This window comes from Felis catus, chromosome D4 (genome assembly GCF_018350175.1).
Source record: "Felis catus isolate Fca126 chromosome D4, F.catus_Fca126_mat1.0, whole genome shotgun sequence".
In the NCBI taxonomy this organism is placed as follows: domain Eukaryota; kingdom Metazoa; phylum Chordata; class Mammalia; order Carnivora; family Felidae; genus Felis; species Felis catus.
The window spans coordinates 18060001-18076521 of record NC_058380.1 but is presented as its reverse complement, the minus strand read 5'-3'; the positions used below and the strand labels follow the sequence as shown (position 1 = coordinate 18076521).

At 39.4% G+C, this 16521-nt stretch overlaps 1 protein-coding gene across 8 annotated transcripts in view; it reads right to left on the bottom strand.

The window, feature by feature from the left end:
- The window catches only part of PCSK5 (proprotein convertase subtilisin/kexin type 5), a 461238-nt gene that overhangs the window by 79355 nt on the left and 365362 nt on the right, over positions 1–16521 (bottom strand). For all 8 annotated transcript variants that reach the window (XM_023243354.2, XM_023243355.2, XM_045043151.1 and 5 more), the window contains 2 exons: positions 13472–13678; positions 9913–9981 (listed from right to left, as the gene is read on the bottom strand). In XM_023243354.2, coding sequence (XP_023099122.2) covers positions 9913–9981; positions 13472–13678 — 276 coding nt within the window. The remainder of the gene's footprint in view (positions 1–9912; positions 9982–13471; positions 13679–16521) is intronic.

The window sequence follows — 16521 nt, the reverse complement described above, 5'->3', positions numbered from 1 at the left end:
ACTTGTTCATGTGTCATATCAGGACACACACGGCATCATGTTGTATGGAATGTATAATGCCAAATGTAGTAGTTTAGTTACTACTTAGAGTGGAAATCAGGAAATCAACCGATTGAGCTACCCAGGCTCAAAGTTAAGTTGGTAGCCAGCAGACCCCCTCTTTGTAAGGAACTGTAGAAGTACTTTGGGTCCGTTCAGTGATCAGCTTTTCACCGAATGACTTTGGCATCCACTGAAGACTCTCTTTTGAGTCAGTACACTAAGGGATGTAAAATGATAAATTTCTATTTCTTCCCTTGTATATGTAGCAGCTGAAACTTCTGTAGAGGGCCTTCCCCTTTATTTTCCCTCCTTCTGCTTTTCTCTCTGCTTTAAATATCATTACTAATGCATGGATTGTTTTTAATTAATTCAGTTGTGATTCTTTATCATCTATATGTTTGGATTATCAAATCATCCCAAATTGGCCAGTGGGAATCGTTCACGCTAATTACCGTGCCATTTCCTGGGAACGTGTAAACCGCCTACACGATTCAAAGGAAAACTGGGTAAAAAAGACGTATCGAGAGGCGTTTCACTCCCATCTCCTTTACCTCTTTCTGTCTAGGTCACAGTTTTCATTAGTTTTCTGCTGGGTCTCTGTGTATTTCTCATTCCAAAACAAGTAAACAATGTGTATAAACACACACGTATATTTGATTTCACCATCGTTTCTAACCCAGAAGTTAGTATACTGTGTATGGCTTTATTTTTTAATTTTTCAGGTTTTTTGCCCCTTGCCTTCTACCTAACAGTATTTCAGGAAATCGCTATCAGCTCGTAAAGATCTCCTTTGCCCTTTTTAGGGCTACGCAGCCCTCCACTGTGTGTGTGCACTTTACTTTATTCAACCCGTCTTCCGTGAGTGAGCCTTGAGGATGTTTGAAAGAGCTTACCACCACAGATAATGCCACAAAGAATAACATCGTGAATGTGCTCTCTGGGATGTGTGTCCTTGGGAAATTCCGGAAGAGACGTCGTAGGGTAAGGATAAATGCATATGTAAATGTGTTATCTATCACTACATTTCCCTCGGTAGTGCTTGTACCATTCTGTCATTCCACCAGTAATAGAGAAGAATGTTTGTCATCCCACAGCCGTGCCTGTGCAGTGCACCGTAAGCTTTTGAATTTTTGCCACTCTGATGGGTGAGAGATGGTCTGTCGTGATAGTGTTAATTTGCATTTCCCATGCAACGAACAAGGCTAAGCATCTCTTCTTATGTGTAAGGGCCATTTGCTGAACACGATTTTTAAAACCTGGCTCCTTCTTCATTATTTCCTGGCTGTTACCTTAGATCCGGCTCCTGTTCCTTCATACTTGGATTTCTGGAATAATCTTCTAGCTGATTTCTCTGCCAACTGCCATTCTCCCTTTCAATTATCCTGAACGCAGGCAACACAGTTACCAAGTTCATCTTCTGAGGACACTTCTCCAAAACATTCTCTCTCTCTCTCTCTCTCTCTCTCTCTCTCTCTCTCCCTTTTAAAGAACTTTCAATGATTCCTTTTTAGCCACAGAATAGCTTAAACTCATTAGTCCAGAATTCAAGATAGGGTTTTCCACCACTTCTCTAAACGTCTTTTTGTTTGTTCTCCTATATTTACTTAACAGTACTCCCCCCTTATCTGTGGGGTATATGTTCCAACACCCCCGTGGATGCCTGAAACCACGGATAGAACCAAACACTATACATCCTATGTTTTTTTCCTATATGTATATGCCTATGATAAAGTTTAGTTTATAAATTAGGCACAGTGAGTGGTTAACAACACCAACAATAAACTAGAATAATTATAACAATATATTGTAATAAAAGGTATGTGAATGTGGTCTCTCTCTCTCTCTCTCAAAAATATTTTATTGTACTGTTCTCCCTCTTCTTGTGATGATAAAATGCCACGGGATACGATGAAGGGAGGCGAATGACAAGGGCATCGTGACATAGCGTTAGGCTACACCTGACCTTCCGACAGTATGTCCGAAGGTGGATCATCTGCTTCTGGAACTCAGCTGACTGTGAAAAACTGAAACTGTGACGAGTGAATCCGTGGATAAAGGGGGACTAAACTGTATTCCCTCTGCAACATTGGTACTCTCGGTGTCCTAAAATCCCCGGCAAAAATTCTTCCCTCCAGACCTTTCTTCCTGCTGTTTTCCAGCTTGAAAGCCCCTCCGTAATGCTGCTCTGCCTTCTCATCTGTCTAAATTCCATGCAATTTCTAAGTGTTAGCCTCTCGGAAGCCTTGTTGACCACTTCAGTGCCCAGAGCTTCCCTCCTTCTCTAAATTCTTTTGCTGCAAATGCTTGTCCCCTCCTTTGGCACTTAATTTATGTGAGCCTTATCTTTCTAAAAATGTTTATTATTTAAGAATAGTTGATATCCAAGGTTATATTAGTTCAGGAGCACAGCCTAGTGATTTAACACTTCTGTACATCACACGATGTGTGATGGCAGAGGGTTAGTTACCATCTGTCACTGTACGATGTTGTTATAATATTGTTGACGATATTCCCTGTGCTGTACTTTCTGTCTCTGTGACTTATTGGTTGTATAGCTGGACGTTTATGCTTCTTAATCCCCTTCACCTGTTTTTCCCACTCTCCACTCCCCTCCTCTCTGGCAACCAGCAAGTTGTTCTCTGTATGAGTCTGTTTCTGTTTTGCTTTTTAGATGCCACATACAAGTAAAATCATACGGTATTTGTCTGTCTCTATTATTTTTTCACTTAGTGCAGTACCCTCTAGGTCCGTCTCTGTTGTCTCAAGTGACAAGAGCTCAATTTTTTTATGGCCGAATAATCTTCCAGTGTGTGTGTGTGTGTGTGTGTGTGTGTGTGTGTGTACCACTTCTTTGCCCACGCATCTACTGATGGACATGGGTTGCTTCCATATTTTGGTTATTGTAGATAATGCTGTAATAAACAGAGGGGTGCATATATCTTTATAAATCAGTGTTTTCCTCTTTTTCGGATAAATACTCAGTATTGGAATTGCTGGATCATATGGTAGTTCTGTTTGTAATTTTTTGAAGAAACACTCTACTGTTTTCCACAGTGGCTATACCAATTTATAGTCCTACCAACAGTGCACAAGGGTTCCTTTTTCTCCACATCTTCACGAATATTGTTGATTGTAGCCATTCTGACAGGTGTGAAGTGATATCTCATTGTAGTTTTGATATGCACATTGTTAATAATTAGCGATGTTGAGCATTGTTTCAGTATCTGTTTGCCATCTGTATGTCTTCTTTAGAAAAATGTTTATTCATGTCCTCTGCCCGTTTTTTAATTGGATTGTTTGGATTTTTTTTTTTTTTTTTGGTGTTGAGTTGTATAAGTTCTTTATATATTTTGAGTATTAACACTTTATTGGCTATGTATGATTTGCAAATATTGTCTCCCATTCAGTAGGTTGCCTTTTTGTTTTGTTGATGGTTGCCTCTGCTGGGCAAAATGTTTTGTATTTTGGTGTAATGCCAACAGTTTATTTCTGTCTTTATTCCCCGTGCCTGAGGAGGTCTATCCATAAATATTTTGCTAAGGCTAGTGCCAAAAAAGACTACTGCCTATATTTTCTTTTAGGAGTTTTATAGTTTCGGATCTTTAATCCATTAAACATTTTTTAAAATGTTTATTTTTGAGAGAGAGAGAGAGTGAGAGAGAGTGGAGGAGGGGCAGAGAGAGAGGGAGACACAGAATCCGAAGCAGGCTCCAGGCCCTGAGCCGTCAGCACTGAGCCTGATGTGGGGCTTGAACTCACGAGTCACAAGATCATGACCTGAGCCGAAGTCGGATGCTTAACTGAGCCACCCAGGTGCCCCTCTTTAATCCATTTTGAGTTTATTTTTGTGTCTGGTGTAACCATTCTTTTGCATGTAGCTGTCCAGTTCTCCTAGCACCATTTGTTGAAGAGAATCTTCCCCATTGTACATTTTTGCCTCCTTTGTCGCAGATTAATTGACCATATAGGTGACAGTTTCTTTTTGGGCTCTCTATTCTGTTATGTTGATCTGTGTCTATTTTTGTACTTGTGCCATCTTGTTTTGATTATTATAGCTTTGTAGTATATCTTGAAATCAGGAAGCATGATACCTCCAGCTCTGTTTTTTTCTCATGATTGCTTTGGCTATTTGTGTTCTTTTGTGGTTCTACACAAATTTTAGGATTGTTTTAGTTTTATTAAAAATGCTATTGGCATTTTGGTAGGGATTGCACTGAATCAGTAAGTTATTTTGGGTAGTATGGGTGTTTTAACAATGTTAATTTCTCCAGTCCAAGAACATGAAATGTCTTTCCATTTTTTGTGTTGTCTTCATTTTATTTAATCACTGTCTTATAGTTTTCAGAGTATAGGTCTTTCATCATTTTGATTAATTTATTCCTAGGTATTTTATTTTTTGCATTTGTAAATGAGATTGTTTTCTTAGTTTATCTTTCTGCGACTTTGTTATTAGTGTACAGAAATGCAACATTTTTCTGTATATTGATTTTATATGCTAAAAATGTACTGAATTCATTTATTCTATTAGTTTTGTTGATGGAATCTTTAGAGTTTTGTATGTATAGTATCATGTTGCCTACAAATAGTGACAGTGTTACTTCATTTCTGATTTGGGTGCCTTTTATTTCTTTTTCTTGTCTGATTGCTGAGGCTAGAATTTCCAGTACTGTGTTGAATAAAAGTAATGAGAGTGGATATTTTTGTCTCGTTCCTGATCTTAGAGGAAAAGCTTTCAGTTTTCACCATTGAGTATAATACTAGCTATAGGTTTTTCATAGAAAACCTTTATAATGTTGAGGTATGTTCCCCCTAAATCCGTTCTATCGAGAGGTTTTATCACGAATGGATGTTGAATTTTGTCAAATGCTTTTTCTGCATTTATTGAGATGATTATGTTTTTTAATCTTTCATTTTGTTAATATGTATCAAGTTGATTGATTTATGAATATTGAACTACTCTTGTATCCTCAGAATAAGTCCTAACTGATCATGGGGAATGATCCTTTGAAAATATTGTTGAGCTCAGCTTGCTATTATTTTGTTGAGGATTTTTGTATCTATATTCATCAGGGATATTGGCCTGTAGTTTCCTTCCTTCCTTCCTTCTTTCCTTCCTTCCTTCCTTCCTTCTTTCCTTCCTTCCTTCCTTCCTTCCTTCCTTCCTTCCTTCCTTCCTTCCTCTCTCTCCCTTTCTTCTTCTTCTTCTTCTTCTTCTTCTTCTTCTTCTTCTTCTTCTTCTTTTTCTTTTTCTTCTTCTTCTTCTCCTTCTCCTCCTCCTCCTCCTCCTAGTGTCTTGTCTGGTTTTGTTACCAGGGTGATGCTGGCTTCATAGGGTAAATTTGGAAGCATTCCTTCCTCTTCTATTTTTAGAACACTTTGATCCTATGGTCTTTTTCTTTTATTACAAGTACTTAAAAATTTTAAATTTGTGTATATTTTTTCCCCAAGAGTAGGGACTAAAGCCATTTAAATGAGAAAAAATTAATGTTTTTTTATTACCTACTTCTAAGCCAAGATAAAGGCACGTTGACATCTATTTTATTGACAAGGTAAGGAAGTGAACAGATAGTAGCAATTTTGATTCAAATCGATTAATAAGTCAGTGGTGTTGTAAGTATAGGCCCCAAATCTTATTTAAAAATTTTTTTTTTCAACGTTTATTTATTTTTGGAACAGAGAGAGACAGAGCATGAACGGGGGAGGGGCAGAGAGAGAGGGAGACACAGAATCGGAAACAGGCTCCAGGCTCCGAGCCATCAGCCCAGAGCCCGACGCGGGGCTCGAACTCACGGACCGCGAGATCGTGACCTGGCTGAAGTCGGACGCTTAACCGACTGCGCCACCCAGGCGCCCCTCCAAATCTTATTTTATAATCAGGTGTCGCCTATTGCTATATCTCCAAATTAAAACAAAACCAAAAAAGGCACCTCAAAGCATCAAGTAAAAATGACTCCATTTACTTATTCTCTCAATTAACGAAGAAATATAATTTAGAAAACTTTGATTTATCTTAGTTACAATTTCCATTCAAGGTACCAGCTAGGAAGAGAAAGAATTTTGCATCCAATCATTTTGGAACCAGAAGATATTATATAAAATGCTGTCTGTTTGTTTTCAGCCTAATAAAGAGGAGAAATCTACGAGAGAACAGACTGGTGATTGCCGGAGGTAAAGGGTGAAGGATGTCCAAAGGAACAAAATTTTACTTCTAAAATGAATAAATCCTGGGAATATAATGTGTAGCATGATGGCTGTAGTTAATACTACTGCATTGTGGGGCGCCTGGGTGGCGCAGTCGGTTAAGCGTCCGACTTCAGCCAGGTCACGATCTCGCGGTCCGTGAGTTCGAGCCCCGCGTCGGGCTCTGGGCAGATGGCTCGGAGCCTGAAGCCTGTTTCCGATTCTGTGTCTCCCTCTCTCTCTGCCCCTCCCCCGTTCATGCTCTGTCTCTCTCTGTCCCAAAAATAAATAAACGTTGAAAAAAAAATTAAAAAAAAATAATACTGCATTGTATATGTGAAAGGTGCTAAGACAGTAGATTATAAAAGTTCTCATCACAAGAAAAAATAAGTCTGTAACTCTAAAGTGACAGATGTGAACTAGACTTCTTGTGATGATCACAATGTCTATAAATATTGAATCATTACTTGAATCATTACACCTGAAACTAATGTAATTTTTGATGTCAGTTATATCTCAATAAAAAAGAAGAGAAATCTAACCCCATAATAATAAAAACACCCTCGTTCCATCCTAGAATAGCAAATTCAATATTTTCTTCAAAATACAACAGCCACTTTTTGGTCACGTTTCCTTTTCTCTCCTCTTTCTGGTAAGTCTTCGGAATGATAAACAACTCCACCCAGGAACTAGACAAGATTGGAGTCAATCTGGAACTTGAGTTCTTTTTCGTTGGGTATAAAAAATCTTACTCTCTAGTTGAGCTAAATATCTGGAAAGGAATAAAAAGCTCAGAAAAAAAAAATCCACTATTTCCAACAACTAATCATTACATGGTGTAGAGAAAATGTCTCAAAGTGACTGATTTCACTTTTCTCTAACTCTTCTAGAGGTTGTCTGACTCTGGCTCAAAGATGAATCTACATTATTAAAATGGAAGAAAGTGGAGTTTTCTCTAAAGGATGATATCCTGTCTCACAAGAAGAATCTGAGGAAAATCTATGGTACGTTATTCGTATCTTTTAAAATTTATATTTGCATTTTATTAATTATGAAATTTTATGGTTTACTAACCATGTCCTCTTCAGATCTCCCTAATGGTTCTAATATTTTATGAAAAGCTATTTATTTCTGCATTGTGTGATTTATTTTCCCTTCTTGGCCCATAAACAAAGTTTGAATGGAGAAAACATCATATCTAGATCCCTGGGTGTCTTGAGCCGCACATCTCCCCTCTAAGTTCCAGCAACTCTCAAATTCAATTCAACAAATATTATACATTTATTATATCCTAGGCCCTGCCGCTAGTTCTTTTGGTAGCACAGTGTATAAGTCATTGAGCTTATTCTAAGTAGTTTCGCATCGAGGCAGAAAAATGTGTATGCACCAAATATTACGCAGATCAGCTGTAAAGAGTATTATCGTTGGTTTGCAAATAAGAGGAGGAAAGAAAAGAGAATGAACTCAACTGCAGAGATCAACAGAGACCCCAGAAAGTGACAGCTGACCTCGGCCAGGACAGTCTAAAAATACAGAAAGTCCAACATATAGAAACTTTATACATTAAGAGAAATTTTCTAATTTAAAATGAGAAATTAGCACTTAGAATGTTCTAGTCACTCTCCTGTGATTCCCACTGAACAGTGTAGCTCTCTCTATTCTGGCAGGTTGCCTTGTAAAAGACTTGGTTCAAGGTATGTCGCTTGTAACAGCCAAAGGGGGCCTTCTAGTGGGATCACAACCGTTGTCAGCTTTGAATTCCCAGTATTCCAGTGAGCCCTCAATACTGGAGACAAAGTTTCTTAAAGGAGTGAATGAACTAAAAATTTCAGTAGTACACTGCGGAGGGAGTGAAAGGTTATAATTTATCTCTTCTTACAAGTTGATTGTTTTGGATTTTGAGTCCCCAGATAGCCTAGGTCTGGTACAGATTTTATTTTTTCCCAGGGGCTACACTTGGTCCCCTCTGTAGCCAGATCAGCTAAGGGAAGAGTGGGCGCAGCGTGTATCCTTAGTGATCACGGTTGTCATTGTTTCCAAGTTTTGAGATTTTACAGAGAGGCAGACACACACCCACACCCACCCACACATGTACACACCCCTTTCTGTGATACACAAAGATGCTAGCTAGCATGGTCACGCGACATACAATAATAGCAAAGGTTGAAATGGAGATCACAAAAGTTAGCTGGGATGCGAAACCTGATGAGGTGATATGGTCTGAAGTAGGCAAAATGTGAAATCAAGACAGTCAAGACATTTGTCCTGGCTCCCTGCAAGAAGGACCGCCTCCTATCACTTCACAAGGTATGCTGGAATTTGCTTATCTTTTCAACTTTAGTACTTTTATTACTTACGTTTAGGTCTATGTATGCTTCCCAGAAAATTAGCATTTTACCCTAGGATGGCTGATAAGCCTCTAAATGGAGCCCCTTCCTAAGTGTGATTTTCATTCTTATGTTTTATTTTCCAAAGCATATGCCCCATTTCACAGTGGCAGGTAATGGCGGGATGATATTCAAGGTCCTAAAAACTCTGTTTTGTAGTTACAGATATTATAGAAAATACATAATTTCCATTTAAGGTGGAAAGAATCCATGACAGTCATCAGATAAATGATAATTCATGTATAATATTTAAGAATTCAAGGACATCTATTAGGGAAAAACCAATAAAAATTCTACTTAATCCTGCCACAGTCTGACCCCTTGCAACCTCATGAGTGTTTGACGAAGCCTTGACTTCACCAGGCAGCTTATTAGAAACGTAATTCTCAGGCCCTACCTAGACCTGTGAATCAGAATTTGCATTTTAGCAAATCCCCCATGGGATCTGTGTGCACATTAAAGTTTTAGAAGCAGACGTTAACCAATCATAGAGCTTCATGGAAATTCCATGAGTAGAAATTACTCCATCAATCTTTAATTTAGGTTGGGTTTCCTTTCAAAGATCTACAGACCCAAATGTTAATTATTTTCAGTGACTTGACTGAGTTTACATTAAGATACATTCTTGGAATTTGGCGCCCTCCCTATATTTAATTTTACATCCAATCCAACGATTCTGTGTGGTGTAGACTCCCTCTCCTCCTATCCACTGGAGAACCAGGTATGCATGGGGAGAAAGGGATCAGTGATTTGAATTAGGGAAGTATACGGAAGACTGACAACTGTTTGTTGTATGGTGGGGATTTTAACTCACTGTCACCATATTGCTTTCTTCTCAAAGGACTGTCTTAGGCTTCAACCAATAGAGTCATTCTGCAAAGGAAAATCCCTATACTCCTGACAAGTTTTTGTGAATCACATGCCAAGTGAGTTAGATTAATTAGGCATTTCTTTGCTTCAGTTCCTTTCTCCCACCATTGTTTCACTCCATATTTGTGACCTTAAGAAGCTAAGGAGAGGTCACGTCCTATGCAACTGGAAATATGGTTGCGGATGTCCCCCACTAGATAGCTAACAACCAGAGGAAAAGATGCCTGTCCTTTCCTAAACTTGGGTTTCATTAAGATAAGTGACCTCTCCTTTGCCTCAAAAGGGAACATGTCTTGCAGTGACCCTGTCTCATGGGAGTGAGCCTGCTTAGTGGGCATTGATGGTGACATTGGTGATAACAATGAGGACGTGTGGGGAAAAAGAAAAAAAATGCTATATCAACTCTTTAGGCAAAAAAAACCAAGTGGCATACCCAAGTTGCATCCCAGGCATCCTTCTTCACAAGGCACACACTCTCCGTAGTCTGGGTCTTGGACTTCACCTGTACAAGAAGAGGGAGAAACACGATTCACTTTAGTGTTGGAGAAACGTTAATTGCTGTGAAAATATATTGGTGTGTAGCTTATTTTCTGCCCCTTCTCTTTTCTCAGCGACAAAAAATTGTGATTCTTTTAGCTGTTTCTTTTAGTTTTTACCTCCAAATTTCTAAGTAACATGATTATGATGCTGCCTTGTGAGTTTATTCTTAGGCACTACCTGTAGTAGTAAAGAGTAGCTTTCTTTCGCCAATACTCCAACAAACACAGACATACGTTCCATCCTCCCAAGTTACAGATTTTGCTAGATTAATACTCAGCATTTATATTATGATTGTACTATTATTGTTCACGTTCTGATGACATTGAGGTTCTTTTTTTTTTTTAATTTTTTAACATTTATTTATTTTTGAGAGACAGAGCATGAGCGGGGGAGGGGCAGAAAGAGAAGGAGACACAGAATCTGAAGAAGACTCCAGGCTCTGAGCAGGCAGCACAGAGCCCCACGCTAACGCTGAGATCATGACCTGAGCTGAAGTCGGATGCTTAACTGACTGAGCCACCCAGCTGCCCCAACATTAAGGTTCTTGCACACCTTTTTGTTTTCTCTTGTGCTCATATCTGTCTGGCTTCTTTATTTGTTTTCTCAATATCTGTCCTTGATGCGTCCTCAACTGTACCCTAAGTAGAAATCTTCCTGCTATCGCATTAGTATCTTTTTCACCATCGTCCTGAAGATTCCTTTCATCCTCCTCCTTTGGATGAATTTTCTGGACCTTATATTTTCTTATTTCTTGTCCTATTTTTTTGGTGGAATACACCCTCTACAAATCATTTTCCCAAGAAAGGATGGATGCATGGGAGGTAAAGTTTTCGAAAACTTGCGCGATTGAAAATAACGTTTTTTTCTGCCCTCACACGTGACTCATGGCTTGACCGAATTTAGGCTTTAAAAGAGAAATACTTTCTTTTCTCAGAAGTTTAGTTTTTGTTCCATTTTTATGTTTCAGTTTCCAGGATCGTTGAGAAGTTCAATGCCATTCTGATAGCCAATCCTTTTTTGTATGATCTCCTTTATTTTCCCCTAGAAGTTTTCAAGATTTTCCTCTTGCAGAAAAAAAAAAAAAAAAAAAATCTCAGATTTCCAGATTCTTACAATCACGTGTCTTGGTGTGTGTCCTTTTAAAATCCATTATATGCTGAACATGCAGAGGGCTTGTTCAATCCGGAAATTCATGTCCTTCCGTTCTGGGATTTTTCGGAATTAGTTCTTTGTTAATGTTCTCTCTCCTGTTTCTGCTGTTTACTCTGAAAAGCCTATATTATTTTTTTTTTCTTTCAAGTTTTTATTTAAATTCTAATTAGTTAACATGTAGTGTAATATTGGTTTCTGGAGGAGAATCTAGTGATTCATCACTTATATCTAACACCCAGTGCTCATCACAACCAATGGCACCCTCAATGTCCATCACCCATCTAGCCCCTCCCCCCCCCCCCCCCCCCCATCAACTCTCAGTTTGTTCTCTATCATTAAGAGTCTTTTACGGGAAAACCTATATTATTTGAAATTCCTGGGTGATCCTTTATTTTTCTTCCCTCGTCTCCCTTTTCTACGTTTACTTTTTCTTTTGGTTCTACTGTGTCAGTGACTTTAAATTTTTTTTATCTTTCTACCTCTCTTCTTCATTCTCATTCTCCTATAATTTTTTTCAAAACAATTTCCAAGATCATATTTTTATTTTCTGAATATTCTTTTTTTAAATGTACCTTTAAAATGATGTGTTTCAAGTATACGTTATAATTTGCTCTCTGTATATACTGCAAAGTGATCATCCCCCAAAATCTAGTTACCATCCGTCACCCTACAATTGGTCCCCTTCAGCCCTTCTCCCACCCCCAAGCCCCCTTCCCTCTGTTAATACCAATCTGTTCTCTGCATCCCTGAGTTCGTTTGTTTTGTTTCTCAGATTCTACATATGCGTGAAATCATGTGGTATTTGTCTTTCTCCTGAGTTATTCCACTTAGCATAATACTCTCATGGTCCATCCGTATTGTAAATGGCAAGATTTCATTCTTTTAAAAAATGGATCAACTTTATCCATTCATCCCTTGATGAACATTTAGCTTGTTTCAGTTTCTTGGCTATTGTAAATAATGCTGTGATCGACATAGAGAGGCGTATGTCTTTTCAAATTAGTGTTTTCATATTTTTTCGGGTAAAAACCCAGTAGTGGAGTAGTGGGATCAAATGGTAGTTTTATCTTTAATTTTTTGAGGAATATGCATATGTTTTCCACAGTGACTATGTCAATTTACATTCCTGCCAACAGTGTATGAGAGTTCCCATTTCTCTACATTTTCTCCAACACTTGTTATTTCTTGTCTTTTTGATAATAGCCATTCTAACAGGTGTGAGGTGATATCTCATCGTGGCTTTGATTTGTGTTTCCCTAAAAATTAGTGATGCTGAACATCTTTTAATGTGCTCGTTGGCCATGAATAAAAGTATTTATTTTTTTTTAAATGATTTATTTATTTTTGAGAGAGCACAAGTGGGGAAGGGGCAGGGATAGGGGGACAGAGGATCTGAGGTGGGCTATGTGCTGATAGCATTGAGCCCGATGTCGGGCCTGAACTCACGAACTGTGAGATCATGACCTGAGCCAAAGTTGAGGGCTCAACCAACTGAGCCACCCGGGCACCCCCATACTTTGTCTTTTTAAATCTGCCTTTCTAAATCCTTTTTTTTTTTTTTTTAAGTTTTAAAGCCTATACTACATTAGTAAACACAAGCAGAAAGGGAATGAGTGTCTTATTTATTCTACAAACATCTTGGAACTCTTTGTAGCATTAGACCAGGCAAAATTCTTATATAGAGCAGAGAAAGTCTGTAGCATTCTTAATGGAAAGGGAAAAAAAAAAAAAAAAACCACTACAAGTCCTGTTTTGTAATTTCTGTCTTCTCATGTACGATAAGGGATTGGGCAATAGCAGTAACACATACGATTCATAGAACATTGAATATTTTCAAGTAGCTTTAGATAGGCTTATTTTCATTGGCTTCTCACAGGAACCATCGTGGTGCAATGCTCACCCTTTCGCACATGAAGGAAACAAGGCATAGAAAAATTAGACTGATTTCGCACAGGGTCCCATACCTAGTAATTGGGAAGGAGAACGTTGTCAGGACTTTTAGGTTCTTATCTGATTTTCTCTCCATTATATCGTGCCCACGAACTCTCAATTCAAGATCAGTTTCTCTGTGATTAGTTGCATTCCTGTGTCTCTGGAATGTGTCTTGGGGAACCCAGAGAAAGGTGTGCGGAGGGAGAGAGAGGAGCAGTCATCACTGTCCCCACTGCACATATAGTCACATAAAGTCATCCCGGGTGCCAACATTAAAACCTGGAACACAGTGCAGATCTCTGGGACGTCCAGGGGATAGCTCCTCATGCTACATCCTGGTGCAAGACAGTGGCTCAGAGCAGACTTACCTTGTCCACACGCCAACTTCTGGCAGGTATGGTTGGTGGGCACTAGGAAGTAGCCTCCCGTGCATCGTACACAGATGTGTGCGTTGTGGCAAAGCTCACAGTTGTCAGGGCAGGGCAGGCAGGTGTGCCCCTCAGCAGGGTAGTAGCCTGCTGGGCAGCTCTCCCAACACTCCCCCTGATACAGGAAGCGCTCCTGGCCATGCTTATCTGAACAGACGGAGGGGCAAGAAAAAGAAAGAAAATGTACGAAATTAACCAGGAAGCTAATATAACCTAAGATTTTTTTTTTTTTTTAATGATGTAACTGAGTATTTTGGCTCCTCGGGGACCAGGAGTATATAAGAATTCATTTAATGAAAAGTACAGTATCTATATGCTTATAGTAGAAGAGTTTTCATCGTGGGGAATAATTTTTCAACATTTTGTGTATTTGAGCCAATAGGGACTATTCCCTGGGATGTCACTGCAAAAGCAGAAACCACAGTCTGTGGCTAACTATGAGTCAGAGTGTGTTTCATCTTCCCAAGGGCTCCTTTTGGTATCTGTGGAAGCTGTCAGACTTGGGGGCTATAGAGATCCTGTGACAATAAACAAATGCTTACCGATAGACCCATTTTTGGAAGAGGGCAGTCTTTTAGAAAGAGTCTGAATTCTGTTGTCAAAATCACACGCTTGTGTTAACTGCCTAAAGTCTGAATTTTTGCAGAGGTACCATCTCCTATGAAGACAGTGTATTAAAGCGCTAGACCAAGCACAGCTTTTTGGTTCCTTGAATGGATTTTTGAAAGTCCTGAGCTTCTGACAACATTGGAGTCTACATGGAAAAAATAACTGTACATCTAGTATAAGACTATGGGAATTTGGTTTGGGAGGGAATAGAAAATTCAAACCAATTATAAACTCACAGTTAACAAAAAAATCATTGTAATAAGTGTGTGTGTGTGTGTGTGTGTGTGTGTGTGTGTGTGTATGACAAAATTAATATAGATGCTCCTAGAGGTCTCCTGCCCTCACCCTACTGGAGTCTTTGTTTATGCTGAGTGTGTTTAGGGTATCGATCTTCTCTGACTCACGTCTCCCATATGCTCCTGCCTCTGCAGAACGGCTGACCTGTGATACCCAAAATAACCGGAGTCGGGTGTTCACTTGTGACCTACCACATGAAGATCCGGAACCATTGACCTTCAAGGTGCGAGGCTGCTGAAATCTGTGGATGAAGATAGTGCTAACTCCATGTTGCACATGCAGAATCTTAACATCAGTATAATGGATTGGACCACGTGAAATTGCAAACATTCAACTATTTTTGTGTCCATAACACTTGGCACTTTCAAATGATCTAACGTCATGTTTTGTCCTTAATTAAATCCCTAGTTCAAATCCAACTTAAAAATCACGCCCTTGGATCCTGGGCTCTTCTCTGTTTGTGATTTCATGCCAGGAGTCTGCTGGTTCCCATGGGGCAAAGAAGATAAAGAGAACTGCCATAGGGGTGGTGCACACAAGTTGCTGCCCTCTACAACTTTGAGTTGGGGGAACGTTATCCTTTAAGGGAAGGAGAATGTTTCGGAGGATATGATGTGCATTTGGTGATTCTACAGCTACACGTCAAAACGGAGCACAAACCCCCGATCTGGCAGAACATGGACTCTTGAGACCACAAAAGGGTCAACCTTCCAAGCCATGTTCTTCTCAGACACATTATGAAACCCTAGCAAACCCCATGTCCACCAAGATTCATTCAGAAAACATCCTGTTTTTCGGAGGGCCAAACTTCTCAGATATAGGTAGGAAGATTTGAAGAGAACAGTGAAAAGTATGGTATTGGCACAAAAACAGACACATAGACCAATGGAATAGAATAGAGAACCCAGAATTGGACCCAAAAATGTATGGCCAACTCATCTTTGACAAAACAGGAAAGAGTATCCAATGGAAAAAAGATAGTCTCTTTAGCAAATGGTGCCGGGAGAACTGGACAGCAACATGCAGAAGAATGAACCTGGACCACTTTCTTACACCATACACAAAAATAAACTCAAAATGAATGAAAGACCTAAATGTGAGACAGGAAGCCGTCAAAACCCTAAAGGAGAAAACAGGCAACAACCTCTTTGACCTCAGCTACAGCCATTTCTTACTCGACACATCTCCAAAGGCAAGGGAATTCAAAGCAAAAATGAACTACTGGGACCCCATCAAGATAAAAAGCTTCTGTACTGCAAAGGAAACAATCAACACAACTAAAAGGCAACTGACGGAATGGAAAAAGATATTTGCAAATGACATATCAGATAAAGGGTTAGTATCCAAAACCTGTAAAGAACTTACCAAACTCCACACCCGAAACACATAATCCAGTGAAGAAATGGATAGAAGACATGAATAGACACTTTTCCAAAGAAGACATCCAGATGGTCAACAGACACATGAAAAGATGCTCAACATCACTCACCATCAGGGAAATACAAATCAAAACTACAATGAGATACCACCTCACACCTGTCGGAATGACTAAAATTAACAACACAAGAGACAACAGGTGTTGGAGAGGATGTGGAGAAAGGGGAACCCACTGGCACTGTTGGTGGGAATGCAAACTGGTGCAGCTGCTCTGGAAAACAGTGTGAAGGTTCCTCAAAAAATTAAAAATTGATCTACCCTATGACCCAGCAATAGCACTGCTAGGAATTCACCCAAGGGATACAGGAGTGCTGATTCAGAGGGGCACTTGTACCCCAGTGTTTATAGCAGCGCTTTCAACAATAGCCCAATTAGGGAAAGAGCCTAAATGTCCATCAACTGATGAATGGATAAAAAAGGTGTGGTTTATATATACGATGGAATACTACTTGGCAATGAGAAAGAAGGAAATCCTGCCATTTGCCGCAACGTGGATGGAACTGGAAAGTATTATGCTGAGTGAAATAAGTCAGTCAGAGAAAGACAGATACCGTATGTTTTCACTCATATGTGGATCCTGAGAAACTTAACAGAAGTCCATGGGGGAAAGGAAGGGGAAAAACGAGGTACAAACAGAGAGGGAGGCA